Genomic DNA, 17,860 nt, shown 5'->3' on the forward strand with positions numbered 1-17,860 from the left:
AAAATCATCTTACACTAAAGTAAGAGTTTACTACCTTTCCCCCAAATATCGAAGGTAACACATAAGAATGTAACTTGAATAAGGGTCATGAACTGGTTGGACACAATTAGCGGAGGGGTTTTATGAATTACAATGAATGCAGCTATGGTCTAGTAATGACAGTATCAAAGAGGAAATGACCTCGCTGGCAGGCGTACAGCTGCACAACACATTCGTTTCACTGCTTCCAAGTGCCAGTGCTGGAGACTCCGAGGAAGTCAATGGCAGGAGGACGTCAGGAGAAGGAGTCCAACTGAACAGACACAAGGACGGCACGCTTAGGAAACTCACACGCAGATAAGAGGTAAGTAGTTAGCAAACGCATATGGAACTAACTTAGATTTGTGTTGTTTCCATTTGTATCTTCAGGAGCTCGGCCTCCATAGTCTTTTATATCTATTCAGTGGATTAAAATGTATAAATACAAAGGGTGATTTTAATATGGGGTTTGTGAGTATAATGAACAAATAACTTCATCTTCCTCTTAAAGTGTTTCTCAAGGAAAACTGGGAAAAGTAAGGGAAACAAACATAAGTATTTTAAAAAGAACTGGTTCAAATTTGGCAAACTTATGTGATTATATTTAAAACCTTGTAGAAAGATGCAGTAACTAATAAAAGCAAGTACTTGGGCTAGTAATACTTTGAACTACTTTCTTTCCAACTAAAGGAATTATAAAATGAGTCACAAAAAGCATTTAAATCAACACCCATCAGACAAATGATTACACACTCAGATTCTCAGCTGGTAAATCCTGACTCAGACCTTAGGTGGGCTTGAGTCTTACTGGGTGGGCAGTCAGAACTTACTGAATCCTTTACTTACAACTATTTAGAGCTTTGATTCACTATTCTGTATGTTTTCTAAAGTTATGGGGGCAGTATTCAAGGGTCAGATAGCATGTAGTGTGCTATCTCCTCCACATTGCCTCTGTGGCAAATCAGAACTACAGTATTTTTGTGGGCACTGGCTGAATTATCACAAATGGATACCAACCTATCAAAACAGGAAGGGGGACTTAGTTAGCTCTAGTGTTTTTTACTGTTTTCCGGAAAAACACATCCTCTCTGTATCTAGGCGGAACTCTCTGACATTTAAGTTCAAATTCATCTCTTAGAATTACAGAAAAAAAAAAAAAAAAGACGAGAAGCTAACATGTTTTTTTTTTTTTTTCCTTTCTTCCACATCTATTGGTGTCTTTCATTGAATCTTCTGAAATCTAAGCCTCTAGAAAAGACTAAAAATGTGGATGTCTTACTGGCAAACATGGACAGATGCATGTACATCCCCATCTTGGAGAACCTGAATCTTTAAAAAGGAATATAAGTCAATCTTGGCTTTGAATGTCTGGCATGGGTACAATGCCTTGCAGAAGCAGATGACTAGCTTAGCTACTGACCATGCTGACCACTGTCTGGTACTGGACTGAATCACAGAACAGCGAACAGCTTGCTCTTATAAAATGTCTGAACAAAGCCCAACTCCTGAGCACATTTTACAGAATATATGTGATCACTTGATCTTGTCTAACCATTCTGGACTAAAGACAGAATCAGCAGCAAAGGAAATGAAGTTGACTGCCGAGGAGCCTGGGAATAAAGTGCAGTGGGCAGCTCTGCTGATACTCCTGGTGATAATACCAACCATCGGTGGGAACATCCTTGTTATTCTGGCTGTGTCACTGGAGAAAAGGCTGCAGCATGCTACCAACTACTTTCTAATGTCCTTGGCGGTGGCTGATTTACTGGTTGGAGTGTTTGTGATGCCGATTGCCCTCTTGACAATCATGTTTGGTAAGTATTTCCCCTTGTTTCTGCCACTGAAACCCCCAACTACTAAAGAACCTGGCATTCATTTGCTCTTTATTTTCTTTGAAATAAAAGATGGACCCGGATTAAAGACACAGAAGGGAACATTCCCTCATTTTTTCTATGATTTGTTATAAATGTGGAAGGACACAAAAATAATTTCTTAGGAACCAGTTTACCCCCTCCTCAGCCATCTTATAAAATCACTAATTTGGCAATATTCACAGATTCTGCATGTATTACCTAAAAATTATAGTAAGTAAAAAACCATACTTTTCATACTTTCCCTTTAACAAAGTAATCAATAACTTGGACAATTCTGGGACTTTAATCACTGAACCATCAAGTCCCATCCCTATTACAGCCTTGAACCTTTAAGAAAAGATGTTTAGTTACAAAAGGAAATGGTCTGGCTCAGAGTACCTCAAGAGAAGACCCATCTGTTTAATTTTTTTATGGTATCTGACCATCTGTGTTCCCAATAAACTTGAAAGTCAATAAAATAAGTGGAATAGATCCTGAGTTACTGTGATAATAAAAATACAGTTTGACTTTCAGATCTTTGTTATAATAAAAAAAGACAATATATTAAAGTAGGCATACGGAGTTTCTGCTGTGTGTACATCACCCCAAACTATGTGAGCAAACACAAATGATTTTGTTGAGGAATTATGAGGGCTCCTAGTTTCAAAGTCAACATTAAAAGAACATTTAATTAGTCAATGTTTGGGATAAACTGATATTCCACTAATAAACCACTTAAGATAATTATAGATGCTCAGGCTTCCAAGAATTGTACTTATATGTGGAGAATAAACATATAAGTTATGCAAGTAAAATTTACTAACCCAGAACATACTAGTTGATTAAATTAAAAAGTAAAGAAAAACTGCTATTGCAATTTTTTTTTATAAGAAACAGCAGGGAGACATATAGAATGAAGAACTTGTGTCTTCACATGTAGTAAGATGATGATGAGTTAAAACTTCCTATTGCAAAGCAACACTCACCCAGCTTTAAAGGACAAATAAGCTTCTACTGCCTTAGTAGATTCTCTCATCAGTAGTATTCTCTCCTTTCTCTTTCCTTTGATCATTCTGTAATCTCTTGAATACCCTAATGGTATGTGTAAGAAATGACACTATAATAACAACCTGCAGCTCAAAAGAAGGAAGGATGGATGATGTAGGGAGGTATATGGAAAGACCTCAGATGCGTAAGACTCCAGTTCTCAACTCCATGTTCATAACAATAGCTTAAAGAATAAACCCCACACTCTTTGGTGCTTCGCTAGGCATACAGAAAATATCAAAATGCATTATCTCTGTTTTACTAACATAAAAATATTGAATAGAGATTTGAAGGAATTTTACAGAAGTGAATTTTAACTTGAAACCTTAGTTTGTAGATACCAAACATCTACTATATGCAAAATTCTGAGCTAGGTATTTAAAAATCATTGGCTTAGGATAAGGAATCTTTTTTTAAAAAAAAAAATAATGTATTTATTTTTATTTTATGTACATTGGTGTTTTTTTTTTTTTTTTTTTTTTTTTTGTTTTTTCGAGACAGGGTTTCTCTGTGTAGCTTTGCGCCTTTCCTGGAACTCGCTTTGGAGACCAGGCTGGCCTCGAACTCACAGAGATCCGCCTGGCTCTGCCTCCCAAGTGCTGGGATTAAAGGCGTGCGCCACCACCGCCCGGCGCATTGGTGTTTTGCTTGCATTTATGTCTGTGGGAGAGTGTCGGATCTCCTGGAACAGAAGTTACACAGTTGTGAGCTGCCATGTGGGTGCTGGGAATTGAACCAGGGTCCTCTGCAAGAGCAGTCAGTGCTCTTAACAGCTGAACCTTCTCTCCAGCCCCAGGATAAGGAATCTTAACAGAGAAAAGTCTATAGTGTTCAAGTTCGCTGACACTTCACAAGGAGGTTTCAAATAGTTGGCACCTCATGGGCTGAAGAGATTGCTTATATAGAAAATTATTGCTTAAGATATTCTTAACAATAAAAACAGCAGAAAACTAAACATTTTACATAAAATATATGGAACACCTACATACTTAATTGTAACTCATTTTAACAGCATTTCATCCTTCAAATACTTGTAAAATAATTTACATAAAATATCTCATAGTCCCAACCACTTTGTTATCAGTAATTATGCTGTATAAAGGAGCTATTAGATTGCAGGGTGGGGAAGCAACCCTAACTAACCTGAGAATGTAATTATTGTTTAAAATGTCATGGCATGAATTTATTATTTAAGATATAGTCTGTGACCACGGGGCATATGGATACATGCTACTATGGGAAATGAATGTTCATAAACTGGAAGCTGTGTACAGTGTAAATGGGTGGGGGACCTGATTTTAAATAGTAAGATCTTTGTATAGCCTTCCCAGCTTGATAAATACTAAGACTTTCTAAACTAACACATTTGCATGAATTTCTGGTAATTTTTAAAAGTAGCAGTACATGATGTATGATTTTTTTCTAATTACATGGGAAATCTTCAGAACTTTGGAAGTCTACAAACCAAAGTGTTCTTGGTTATATAATCATAAAAGATTAACTACCATTTTGAACAATCTAAGCTATTACAGGGAAGTTCAATAAAAGCAACTAAAAACCTTTATAGCAGTTAAGGATTCTAATAAAGTCAAACTTTAAAAAGAATGAGCTAGAAATAACAAAGTAGCCCTGGTGTTCTTAATTGAGGGATATTTTATTCAAACATTTATTTGTAATATTTAATTCCGTATTGTCTGAATTTCTGTTTTACCAAGACTATGAAACTCTTGACATGACACTTTTAACTTTTCTGCCAAATCTTCTTTGGGAGCACTGGATGCAACCTTTACAGGTTTATTTGCTTATTGTTACCATTTTATCTATTATTCTTAAGATCCATGATTACAGTACAACAGCTTTTAACACAAACCCTAAAAATACCTACATCAGAAATACTTGGGCAAGGAAGTCTAAGGCGGGAAGACTGCAAACTGGACGCCAGCCTGAGGGTTACAAAGCAGGACCCTCTTGCAATAACGGACACCTCCAAACCATGAGCCACTGGCGAGACGGTCCACAGTAAATGTGGGTAAAGGTGCTTGGTGGGGGACCTGAGTTCATCTCCAAGACCCACATGGTGGAGAGAACTGACTCCTTCCAGTTGTCTCCTGTTCTTCACACATGTACCAAAGTCTACGCAATTTCTGTCCTCCCCCACCCCCAACTCTGCGCGCCTGTGCGCCACACACACACACACACACACACACACACACACACACACACACACACACGCTATAAATAAATGAAATTCAAATTAACAAAACAAAATAAAGTGACAACAAAAAAGAAAGACGGGAAGGAATGAAGGGATGGAGAGAGGGAAAGAGATAAGAATATTTGAGTAAGAAACAGAATATCTCCAATATTTTCCTTATCAAATACATTATTGAAAATATGAAGGCAAAAGTATGTAACATTTGGTTATCCATTTGTGGGTTTTTGTTAGGTTTTGTTTTTTTGTTTTTCAAGACAAGATTTCCCTGTGTAGTCCAGGATGGCCTGCCTCTGTCTCCTGGGTAATGAGATTAAAAGTGTGAATTGCCACACTGGGCTCCATTGTAACAAATTTTAATCCATATTCTATGAGCCATAGTATGAAGCAGAACCCATGGAGCAGGTGAAACAAAGTGCATTAAAATTGTTTAGAAAACAGTTGGAAAGACTAATTCTGAAACCAGAGAACAAAGCAATGAACACTTTTTGGAAAGTGGAAATTTAAAAAGCCAAGGAAATTTCCTACTACATACTAAGTAGATGAGAACACTTAAAAGCACTATCATATTAGCTAACCCCAGGAGATGTTGTTATATGTTCAGATGAGAGGAAAACACACCCAGACACACATGCCCAACCAAATCCCCCAAACAAAAAACAATACCAACCAAGAACCACCCCAGAAGCTTTGCAGAACCTAAGCATTGAACCAGGTATTGCTTTTTGAAATATAAAAAAGCAGTAGAATTCTTCTGTTTAAACAAAACTTGTTGAGGGCTGTCCCACAACAGTTAAGTTTCTAAACTGTATGCCTTTGTGAACCCTGTAGGCATAGCCTTTTCAGAATGTCTTTCAAAACAATCTTTAAAATTCTTAAAATAAGGGAGATGTTTTATAACTCAGATTTATAGACTAATGCTAATTATTTAAAAAAATGATGTAACTTAACTTTCCAAACTACAAACTTGACTAAAAGGCAAGGAGATTTCAGATGCAGTGAATCTATCTCATCAAAACACAAGGCTTTGGGTTTAAAAAAAAAAAAATCAAATTTTTACAATTAATAAAAAGAAAGCAAGTAACAACATATTCCTCCTCAAAGCAAAAGCATGGGCACAGCCCATTTACAATGTACACAGGTTATTAATGTTTCAGTGTAATAACAAATAGCAATAACATTCAACTTTAGAAAAAGACACTTTTATGATAAATTTCAGTGTAGCAGTTAGGGATGTTCCCGCTGTGTTCTCTGTCTCCCCCAGTGCGGGCTCACGTTCATGCAGATGCACGGCACTCTTGCTCTACTTGGACAGATCAAGACACTGGTTGTACACAGGTAATCTGGCTTTGTTTCTGAAGGTGTACCTTCACTGCCAGTTTGATGGTCTAGTCACTTTTCAAAACAGTAACAACTGCCATTTTGAGTGCCATCTCTGTGCCACACACTGTTGCAAATATTCCACACATATTATTTTACCGTATTTCAAGCCCATACATACAATACCATAGCAAGCTTATAAAACAGGTAATACTAGCGCCATCACAGACAGGATCTACAACAGGTTAACTAATTATCTGAGATGATAAAATAAGCGGTACAATATGTGAATCCAGGAGGAATGATTCTGGAAAATTCTTATGCTCAGCTCCTCATTGCCCTACTCTGCTTTCTCAAAGACAAATGTTGATTCTATCAACCCAAAATATTATATTCAGCATACGGGACTAACAAGAAAGCCTACAGAATTTTGGGGATGATGAGGCAGAACCCAGTATCTTTCAATTAAAAATATATTTCACGGGCTGGAGAGATGGCTCAGAGGTTAAGAGCACTGGCTGCTCTTCCAGAGGTCCTGAGTTCAATTCCCAGCAACCACATGGTGACTCACAACCATCTATAATGAGATCTGGTGCCCTCTTCTGGCATTCAGGCATACGTGCAGGCAGAACACTGTATATGTAATAAATAAATAAATCTTTAAAAAAAAAATATATTTCACATTATGTGATAGAATACTTAGGTCTCAGCTAGTACTTGTACAAATCCTTGAGGTGACTGGTCTATTTTCTGAGGAAGGTACTAGAAACAGGCAATGCCTATGAAGTTGCTGAACCTTGCTAGGAGACAAACAGAAACTTAGGCAGCACATGAGAATGACCACCCTCACGTACATGGTCTTTACAGTATGCAGTTTCACAATGAACAAGCACTGTCTTACCAACAGCTGAATAAACTATCTACAAACCCAAGACTTGTTTTGCTCCTCAAATATTACTCTATGACATTTAATGTACAATTATTTTGAGTACCCATAGAAATGTCATTATTCAAATATTACTTTTCTCTAGTTTTAGTTCAAAGACAGTAAAGGAAGAAAGTTGAAAATGGGATTTATGGGTTGGAATATAGTTTAATGGCAGAGTGCTTGCTTAGTCTTGAGGCTTTGGTTCAATTCAGGGATGGTGGTGGTGATAGGGTGAAGAAAAAGGTACAGGGTGGGTAGAATTTGTTTTTCAGAAAAATTTTATGTGAGAGTTCAAGAAAAGCAATTATTCATTAGTCTATGTGATTAGTCTATTATTAGTCTCATTAACTTCTCATAGATACATTTTTTTCTTTTCTTTTTAAACTTAAATCTTTCTTGTTTTGGTTGATTATTACAAATTTAATTAATATCCAATCCAAGTCCTGCTGAAAATAGGTGGAACATAAGGCATTACAATAAATAAATGTAATTATAAATCAAACCTGATGCTTCCTATATGCTACATGGGTGCCCCACCACCAGATTCCTAGCTCCTTTTGTCCTTTTATAAATTGTTGCACTTTTGTTTTGGAGACAGGGTCTTGATGTGTTGTCAAGGCTGGCTTTCAACTTACTATGAGGCCCAGGCTAGCCCCCAAGTTTTCTTTTTCCTGCCTCAGCCTCCAAGTGCTGGGATCACAAGCACGTGCACCATGCCCATAGTTCCAGTCTTGCTTTCTTTCCCCCCATTTAGATTTTATTTTACTATCTTATTTTATGTGTGTATTTTGCCTATACGTATGTCTGTGCACCATGGGTATGCCTGGAGCTTGCAGAGGCCAGAAAAGGGTGTCAGATCCCCTGGAACTATGGCTACAGATGGTTGTGAGCTACCATGTGGGTGCTAGGAATCAAACACAGGTCCTCTGGAAGAGCAGCCACGCTCTTTTAACCACTGAACCATTTCTCTAGCCCCATTCTTGCTTTTAATAAAAGGTTTCTATTAATTTAGTGCCACTATACTGCTTTCATAAAAGTCTATCCATTAGTATTTCATGGAAAGGTGGAATCTTAAAGATCTATCTCTTTTAAACCTATATACTCCTTTTTAGAATTCTATACCACTGTCAGATATTTCTGACTAAAATAAGAATGTTCCAGTGATCTGCATTGATTTTAATTCCCACTTCTCCAAAACTGGTATCCATAAACATATTAACTTTGTTGGAAATAAGGCTAACAAGGCTTCACAAGCCTAATTAAATCAGCACTGGAAAGCTTTCCTTTTTAGCCTATAAGGAGAAATACCGTGGGTCAAAGAGTCAAATTCCAAAGACATGTATTTTTTATGTGTTTTCTGTGGCTTCCTGCTCATGGCTACAAGATTTATGACTAGAATTTTCCAGACCTTAATTTTCAAATGTAGAATACATGCTTAAGAATAGCTAAGTAGGAAAGTTTAAATTAGTAGCAAAGTATTTTATTTTAAAAGTTCTACAGAGACTGTGTGCACTTGATAGAACACCATAGCCAGGTGAGGCAGAAGGGTTGTATATTTTAGGTCAGCTTGAGTCACATGGTACTATCTCAAACAAAATGAAACAAACAAACAAAAAAAACCTCAAGAAACGTCCAAACCAAAAAACAAAACAAAGCAAACAACAACAACCAAATCATAGTAATTTCAGCGGTAGAAAACTTGCTTAGCATACTTCAGGTCCTGGCTTCCATCTCTAGCAACACACATGCTTTAGAGTTGTTTTATTCTTGATATAGAATCTTGCTATGTTGCCAGGTTGGATTAAGGCCTGGGATCAAGTGACCCTTCCATGTCAGCCTCCACAGTACCTGGAACATGCTCCTATATATAGTTCAGACTTAAATATTTGTCTATTTCCCTACTCTTGGCTTCCCTTCAGGTTCCACTGTGAAACGCTCTTCATCATTGATTCTTTTCCTTCTTACACTGTTTCCCTTCAATGCTAGGTGGTTAAAGAATGCATTGCCATTTTTTGTCTTAGGTCATTTTCCACTGATGATAGACAACTGGAACACTACAGTTAAGAAAATTCAATTGCTTGGGTTCTATCTACAGGTCTTTGCTTTAGTTTACTCTGAGAGGCTCTCAAGAGGTCCTCGTGTGTGCGCGCGTGTGTGTGTGTGTGTGTGTGCGTGCGTGTGCGCGTGCGTGCGTGCGTGTGTGTGTGTGTGTGTGTGTTTGGGAGTCAGAGGTTGCTGTCTGGAGTCTTCCTCAATCGCTTTCGATCTTATTTTTTGAGACAGGCTCTCTCAACTGAACCCAGAGCTCACTAATTTGACTAGGCTGGCTGGCCAGCAAGGCCCAGGGATTCTTTATGTCTCTGTCTCTCTAGCACTGGGAGTTACTCCAGTACTGAGATTACAAGTGCAAACTGTCACACCTGGCTTTTATATGGGTTTTGGGGATCTGAACTCGGGTACTTATGCTTACATGGAAGCACTTTACCAACCGAGCCTCCCCAGCTCCTAAATGTTCCTTTCTAGGAGACACTCTGAGTGCCTATCTCACATGTGTAGGCCCAGGTACATCTTTTAAGACTAAAATAGCCTTTTCTACAAAGTCTTCCTGCAGCACAGATGCTTAAACTTGAATTTCCATACAGATCATGTGGGGGTTTGGTTCAATGTATTCTCATACAATGCCTATATGCATCAGATAGAACCTAAGACCCTGCTTGCCCAATAAACACCCCAGGTGATATCCATCTCTAGTCACTATCTGTAATCAGAGTACACAATTTTCTAAAGAACACTTCCAATTAATAGTTCAATTTTGATAAATAAATGCTCTCCTCCATAAGCTCATATTCAAAGGCTTAATTACATCTGAATTGATTCATTTGCAACATCAATGACATCTCCAAGGTCATTTTAAGATGTTTAAAAATATGTACTGGCTTAAAAAGATTAAACTGAAGACTGCCATTCTATAAGGAAAAAATTCTTTTTCTTTCAGAGGCTATATGGCCCCTCCCACTGGTCCTGTGTCCTGCTTGGTTATTCCTTGATGTTCTCTTTTCAACTGCCTCCATCATGCATCTCTGTGCTATTTCAGTGGATCGATACATAGCCATCAAAAAGCCAATCCAGGCCAATCAGTGCAATTCCCGGGCTACTACATTCATCAAGATTACAGTGGTATGGTTAATTTCAATAGGTATGTGGGGAATGCCAAAGGTATTGGTGGAATGTCCAGTCTTTATTTCCATATGGCCAGAATGCCAGGTCTAGTACCTAGGAAAACTCAGAGGTCAAGGCAATCCACTGATATCCAAGAACTTGCACATGACATTCACTGTGCAGCTTCTAAGCCATTATCAGTAAAACCTACGTCAGCAGTTAAGTCTGTCTTCAGAACGAGCCAGTGTTTGCTGTGGGACCATCACACTTCCATTTTGATATTCAGAAAGTTTAAGCCTCAAAGTGTTGATATTTGCCAATAAATCATGAAGGTCTAACTAGCATGAGGAATCAAGCCACCAAAGTAAAGCAGCAAAAAATGAAATGCATCTTCAATCACATCTAACAGCATAAACAAAAGAGGAGAAAAGGCCAAGCAAGCCAAACTTTCTAAGCCGGTACTAAAGACCATAAATTCACCCAGGAAGTCGGCGTTCCAATGTGTACAGACTGAAGGCAGTTAAATATCTACTTTAGTGTCTTAACTGACAAAAAAAATCTAAGATAGATGTTAAGCTAATGTTTAGAAATGGTTTATAGGCAGAAATCAATTTCCTTTAAACTGCTCTACGCTTCTGCACTCATCTTTTTTATTTTTTTAAGATTTATTAATTTTTTTTAAAATTTATGAGTGCTTCTCCTGCACATAAGTCTGTGCATCTTGTGTGTGCCCAATGCCTCAAAGCCAGCTGAGGGCATTGGACCTCCTGGAGGCCAGCTGAGGGCACTGGACTGTTTGGCACTGGAGTTTCAACTAGCTGTGAGCTGCTTCTCCAGTCTACTATCATCTTGAAGGCTGCTATTAGAGCACCTTGAATGAAGTGCGGAGTCCATTCAAAGCTCTCCTAAGTTAATTGCAGAAAAATAAACTTGCAGATTTGTAACAAATGATCTGACCAACACATACACTGCTTTGCAGTAGAAAGAAAAAATGTTTGAAGAGGAAAAAATTATGAATCCTGAAGTGTTAAAAGGGGAGTAAAAAAACAAACAAAAAACTATTGCTTACTTCTCTCTAACCAGTGGAGGAATGTGCTCAATAAAGCAAGAAAGACATGGAGATTATGTTCACATTCCTGCAATAATGGCTCTAGAGCCCAAACCTCTCTGAAATGCCTGGGAGGGAAGAAGAGTTAAGGAAATGTCTGTTGAGAATAGAGAGATTTTATATATATATCCAACAGCAGATGACCAGAATGAGAAAGTGAGTGTCCAGGGAGGGACAGAAGCACAGAAATAACAAGGTATGTTGGGGCCAGCAGACTTTTTCTATAATGGGCAGGAATATGGTGATAGTTTGTTGGTTAGAAGTTATCTTAATTAAGGCTGGATAACATGACTTTATCAACATCAAATTTTTACTAAATATAATGTGCAAGCTCATAAGAAGAATATATTGACAAAAAAGAAAACGGACTGAGCAGTTATATGCGGTAAGTAAATATTTTAGGTTGCAGGCTGTATGGACTTAACTGTGTTGTAGAAGAATAAAAGAACACACACACACACACACACACACACTTTTGCCTCTCTAGTTATCAAACCCAACTTGTTCTGGCTAAAAGAAGTCATAGTTAATACATTAGTAATGACTATGGTGGTGTTCTAGTAAAACTTACAGAAACAGAGTGTTAGACAGTGTTCCTCTAGCTATAGACACTGACGCCCTGGTGCAGAGCACACACACTCTTCTTTCTAGCGGTAAATATGAAATGGGTGGAAAGGGTAGAGGTCGATACTGTAAACAGTTTGAGGAGATTGCCTTGTTCGGAGCTGTTGGGTATTTATTATAAATAGGTTGTGAAGACATAGGAGTGCTTTTGGACTTATAAAACAATACAAGATAAACGCTTAATCAGCTCACATATTTAAACAGTATCTGCTGTTTTGAAGGTGTGACTCTTGTGTTATTCTCTTTTCTAATAATTACTTCCCTAAGCAATATCATATTTAAATACCTACTTTACAGTACTTAAAGTATTTAAAAAACAGCACGAGATATATACATTCTCAACTATTAGAGGAACTCTCAATCTCGAAAACAAGTTCATAACTTGTACACGCTTGTTTATGAAGCAGTAATTTTTAAAGAAAGGTCATTTTGTTTTCTCTAAAAAGTTAGGATTAAAAGACATTCACAAATACCAAAGGATAAAACTTAAAACTGTTAGGCATAACTGTATAACCTGAAAGATAAATAGATACCATTTCAAAATTGACACCAAATCTCCAAATTCTCTCTAAATTAACTACTCTTGATATTAACCTTATCTTGAGTTCTTTTCCAACCTGGAAAAAACAGATTTGCACAGTTACATTCCATTTGTCAAAGGATCTGCCGCTAACCCTGACAGATTTGAAGCTGAGGGTCTCAGGATTACAGTGCACTCATCAGCACAAAGTTTCTACAAGTAACTCTCAAAACAACAGCCTAAGAACAACAGGTCATGAAAGTGACTCAATTTATCTTGCTTCATCTTCCTTAGGTATCGCCATCCCAGTCCCTATTAAAGGGATAGAGAATGATGTGACTAACTCAGACAACGTCACCTGTGAGCTGAAGAAGGAACGTTTTGGCAATTTCATGCTCTTTGGCTCACTGGCTGCTTTCTTTGCACCTCTTGCGATCATGATAGTCACCTACTTCCTCACTATTCACGCCTTACGAAAGAAAGCTTACTTGGTCAAAAACAAGCCACCTCAACGCCTAACATTGTGGACTGTGTCCACAGTATTCCAAAGAGAAGAATCATCCTTTTCATCGCCTGAAAAAGTTGCAATGCTGGACAGTGCTCACAAGGATAAAACTCTACCTAACTCAAGTGATGAAACTCTTATGCGAAGAATGTCCTCAGTTGGAAAAAAATCAGCCCAAACCATTTCTAATGAAGAGAGAGCCTCAAAGGTCCTTGGAATTGTTTTTTTCCTCTTTCTGCTTATGTGGTGTCCCTTTTTTATTACAAACATAACATTAGCTTTGTGTGATTCCTGCAACCAGACTACTCTTGAAATGCTCCTGGAGGTATTTGTGTGGATAGGCTACATTTCCTCAGGGGTGAATCCTTTGATCTACACCCTCTTCAATAAGACATTTCGGAAAGCATTTTGCAGGTACATCACCTGCAATTACCAGGCCACAAAGTCAGTAAAAGCACTTAGAAAATGTTCCAGTACAATCTACTTTGGGAATTCAATGGTAGAAAACTCTAAATTTTTCACAAAACATGGAGTTCAAAATGGGATCAATCCTGCCCTGTACCAGAGCCCAATGAGGCTCCGAAGTTCAACCATACAGTCTTCATCAATCATTCTGCTAGATACACTTCTCCTCACTGAAAATGATGGTGACAAAACTGAAGAGCAAGTCAGCTATATGTAGCAGAACGGGCAATCACTGGCGAATTCGAGTTAAGGCGGATGGGCAGGATGCAAGTGCACCAAGACAATGCACAGAATAAATCATCATCTCATGAAAGCAGGAGTTAATACTAAGGTTGTCCAATTTCCTTATCTAAACAAAGTCAAACATGGACAAAGTAGTTTTGTATGGCTATGAACAAAAGCAATCCCTACCCTGGTTTTCAAATGAAATAAAATTACATAAATTAACAAATTCCAGTCTTTAAAACAATGACTATAGAGCTAGGGAGATGGTGCAGCGCTCACCATGCAAGATTGAGGACCTGAGTCTGGGGCCCCTGCACCCACATAAAAAGCTGGGTATAGAGTTGTTGCCTGCTGCAATCCTATTGCTGGGGAGGCAGAGACAGGAGGATTCCTAAACTTGTTGGCCAGCTACTCTTGTTGAACCAGGGAGCTCCAGATACAGTGAGATTCCCCGCAAAAAAAATCCCACAAAAATCTGATACATAGTGGATCCTCCTCCCCACAAAATATACACGTAAAACCCTAAAACCAAGACAAACAACAACAACAAAAAACCTTCTGATCATATTTGGAGGTAAAGTGAAGAGTGGCTTTAATGGTGATATAGTTAAACGTAGTCATTTTCCTCAGTCAGGAAACTATCTTGACAGAAGAAATGGAGAGGACAGTAGTTAGATGTCAGGCAATGTAACAGACCTTAGAAGTAAAACTGTTAATAGGCATTTAATCAGCAGAGGCAGGTCCACTGGAAGAGGAGGAGAAAGCAAAGGAAATTGCCCTTAGGTACTTGAAGCAGACTATGTTCCTCAAAGGTATGAATCAACAAGCTGAAACAGGGACTATGGAACTCCAATCCAGAGACCTAAATGTAAGTGAGTCATCTCACAAACCGAGTTACACCTGCCTGTATTTACCCAGCAATGTGGCTGAACTTCTACACAAAATTTTTCCTTTACTGTTTGTTAGTTCACCTTGCACTGTTGAAGTTTGAAATGAGCACAGCCTCCCCTGGACAGCTGACTGAATTTAGAATGATATTTAGTTTAACGGCACCTCAGTTTTTGCATCTACATTCTGTGCCATTCTTAACAGGGATCAGTGAATGGTAGTCAATTCCATTGACGGCTGGGGTATTCATTAATGCTACTCACACAAATGGTAAACAAATTTAGGCTGGAGGAGGTGGCAATGACAAGCTCGTATCTTAGCTTTGCCATCTAAAGCTGAGCTGTACTTATATTTTGACCTCCTGCTCCATCACCGAGCCTTTCTAGGCAATTGAGTTTAGGATAATTATGAAATGTGCAGGATAGAGAATTTCAGTGTAAGCAAATCAGACATGGATTCCTCTAGTGGAAGAGTCTTTACCTAGACATGGATCTAATGAACAGACCCCAACATGTGCATATATGTATGGGCTCTGTATCATCTGCTAGGCAAAGTATATCTCAAATTTTAATTAATTTATCATTAAAACATTAGGCACTTTCCCCTACTGGTCTTAATACTTTAACAGCATACAGATGTGTTACTTCAGTTAAAACAAAACAACAAAATAATTTATACTTCTCCATCCCCCAAAAAATAATAAAACAAACAAAAGCCAGACCCAGACAAAAATCATTATTTTGGTTTGAGGATATAATCTGATGAGTCTGTCATATGTTAAGATTTATATTCTTGTCACAGTAAACAGATTATTTTCCTCCCCTTCCTGATGCTATAGATTAAACCCAGGGACTCATGAATGTCAAGACAAGTGTCCTACTGCCAAGCCACTCCCCCAACCCTAAGGGGTCTGTTGTCAGGCACCGTCCTGATAATAGTCTAAGCTCTACACTTTATGCACCTGGAAGCACACACAGTTGTTTCAGGAACTCTAAACGCATAGCTACCAGCAATACTACCAAAGCGCTGCCCAACATGCTCTATACTGTTTGTAGACTTCCATTACTACACACCTACAAAAATAATAACAAAATCTATAAACTAGCTTCCAATATTACTTTAAAAAAAATTTTTGACCTTGACTATACCCTAGTGAGATTATTCCATCATTTCCAGATAGTCTACTGATTGAAATGTAACACTAATATCAATTATTTGTGAAAAGGGACAACATTTTCTCAAAATTTTACCACTGGTATTTAATTGTAATTTCTATTTTATGAATACTTTAAAGAAATCTGTAATTTGATGGGGCTAGAGAGATTACTCAGTGGTTAAGAGTACTGGCTGTTCTTCTAAGTTTGATTCCCAGCACTCACATGGTGGCTCACAACTGTAACTCTAGTTCCAAAGAATCTGATGGTGGTATGAAAGTGGTACACAGATATACATGCAGGCAAAACACCCACATACATTAAAAGAAAAAAAAGTATGTAGCCAAGGTTAGCCTTAAATTTATGATCTTCCTGAGGGTGAGATTATAGGCATGTACTACTATGATGCCTGACAATTTTTTTAAAACCTTTGTTTCATTTGTTTTGTTTGTTTGTTTTTTGTTTTGTTTTTTTGGTCATCTGACACAGTGCTGGGGATCAAACTCAGGGTCCTGCAGAAAACTGCCCTACCACTGAGCTACAACCCCAGTCCGTTTTTTTTTTTTATCACTGATCATAATCATTATAAATGAATAATGGTTTCCAAATCTGGAGGGAGACTGAAAATAGTACACCTGCACAGTCCATCTTGTGAATAAAGAGAATAATACAGATGAGAATTTTACACAAAAATAATTTCATTTTTGTTGAGAAAGAACAAATAAATGCTTTTGATATTTATGTCCAATAAGTGTAACTAAAAAGTTTTCTAAAAAAATCAAGACTAAATAAATTCTTTAGTTGTAGTATAAGCTAAATGACTGCAGGGTCATTTTAAGAGACCAGAGATGATGGTATACGCCTGTAATCCTAGCACTTGGGAGGCTGAGACAGGATGATTATGAGTTAGAAGGCAGCCTGGGCTACATAGTCATAATGAATAGAAGCCGGCCTGGAGCAAGAACCTGGCTCAAAAACCAAACCCTTGACTCTCCCAGAGGAAGAGAGAAGGCTCAGCAGTTAAGAACATTTGCTGCTTTTGCAGAGGGAGGACTTAGGTCACTCCCAGCACCCCCATCAGTGGCTCACAACTGCCTTTAACCAGTTCCAGGAGATCTGACACCTGTTTCTGGCCTCTGTTGACACTGCACACATGTGATGCACATACATATATGTAGGTAAAAATACTTGTACACATAAAAAAAAAAAAAGACAAATGAAGCACATGCTTGAAGGTAAATGATGTCACATGAGAAAACATGTAAGAATTTTAGACAACAGGACAGACACTCCTCAAATATTAACTGCAACAAGGAATCTGAGAACAATATTTTGTTAGAGCCTCTTCAAACAAGACAGAGCTCCGACAAAAGCATGGGGGAGAGAAAGCTAGATTTGTCCTGAGATCGTCTGGAATCTAAGGCTCATCATTTAGCTCCACAACAATGGGAACTTTGCCAACTATTGTCAAATTTATAGCCTTAGCTTAAAAATATGTATTTAATATGGGCCAATAGGATGGTTTAGTAAGTAAAGGCACTTTGCTAACAAGCCTGATGACTTGAGTTTAATCTCTGGGATCCACATGGCGCAAGGAGAGAATTGACTCGCAAGTTTTTCTCTCACTTCCACACATGCACAGTGGTACAGACACACATATATAAATAAGTAAACATGTAAAGTAAAATGTAGAAAACATTTAGAAAGAATACTTACTGATTTCTAAGTTCCTTTCACCTTTAAATATTCATATTTAGAGAAAATGCATTAAATTAAAATTTAAAGAACTTGCTTTTTAACTCTAGTCCCCTAAACTAATTGACCACATTTAATT

The 17,860-nt window shown here is 37.9% G+C and overlaps 2 protein-coding genes across 2 annotated transcripts in view; one reads left to right on the top strand and one right to left on the bottom strand.

Moving 5' to 3' along the window:
- Window positions 1-17,860, bottom strand: part of Psmd1 (proteasome 26S subunit, non-ATPase 1) — an 82,587-nt gene that overhangs the window by 33,329 nt on the left and 31,398 nt on the right. The window lies entirely within an intron of this gene.
- Window positions 1,484-16,542, top strand: Htr2b (5-hydroxytryptamine receptor 2B). The gene is made up of 3 exons (XM_052750539.1): window positions 1,484-1,832; window positions 10,374-10,574; window positions 13,084-16,542. The coding sequence occupies exons 1-3, from the start codon at window positions 1,502-1,504 to the stop codon at window positions 13,974-13,976; spliced, it is 1,425 nt and encodes a 474-aa protein (XP_052606499.1). The 5' UTR covers window positions 1,484-1,501; the 3' UTR covers window positions 13,977-16,542.

Source organism: Peromyscus californicus, unplaced genomic scaffold (assembly GCF_007827085.1).
Source record: "Peromyscus californicus insignis strain IS unplaced genomic scaffold, ASM782708v3 Scaffold_21__1_contigs__length_65335640, whole genome shotgun sequence".
NCBI lineage: Eukaryota > Metazoa > Chordata > Mammalia > Rodentia > Cricetidae > Peromyscus > Peromyscus californicus.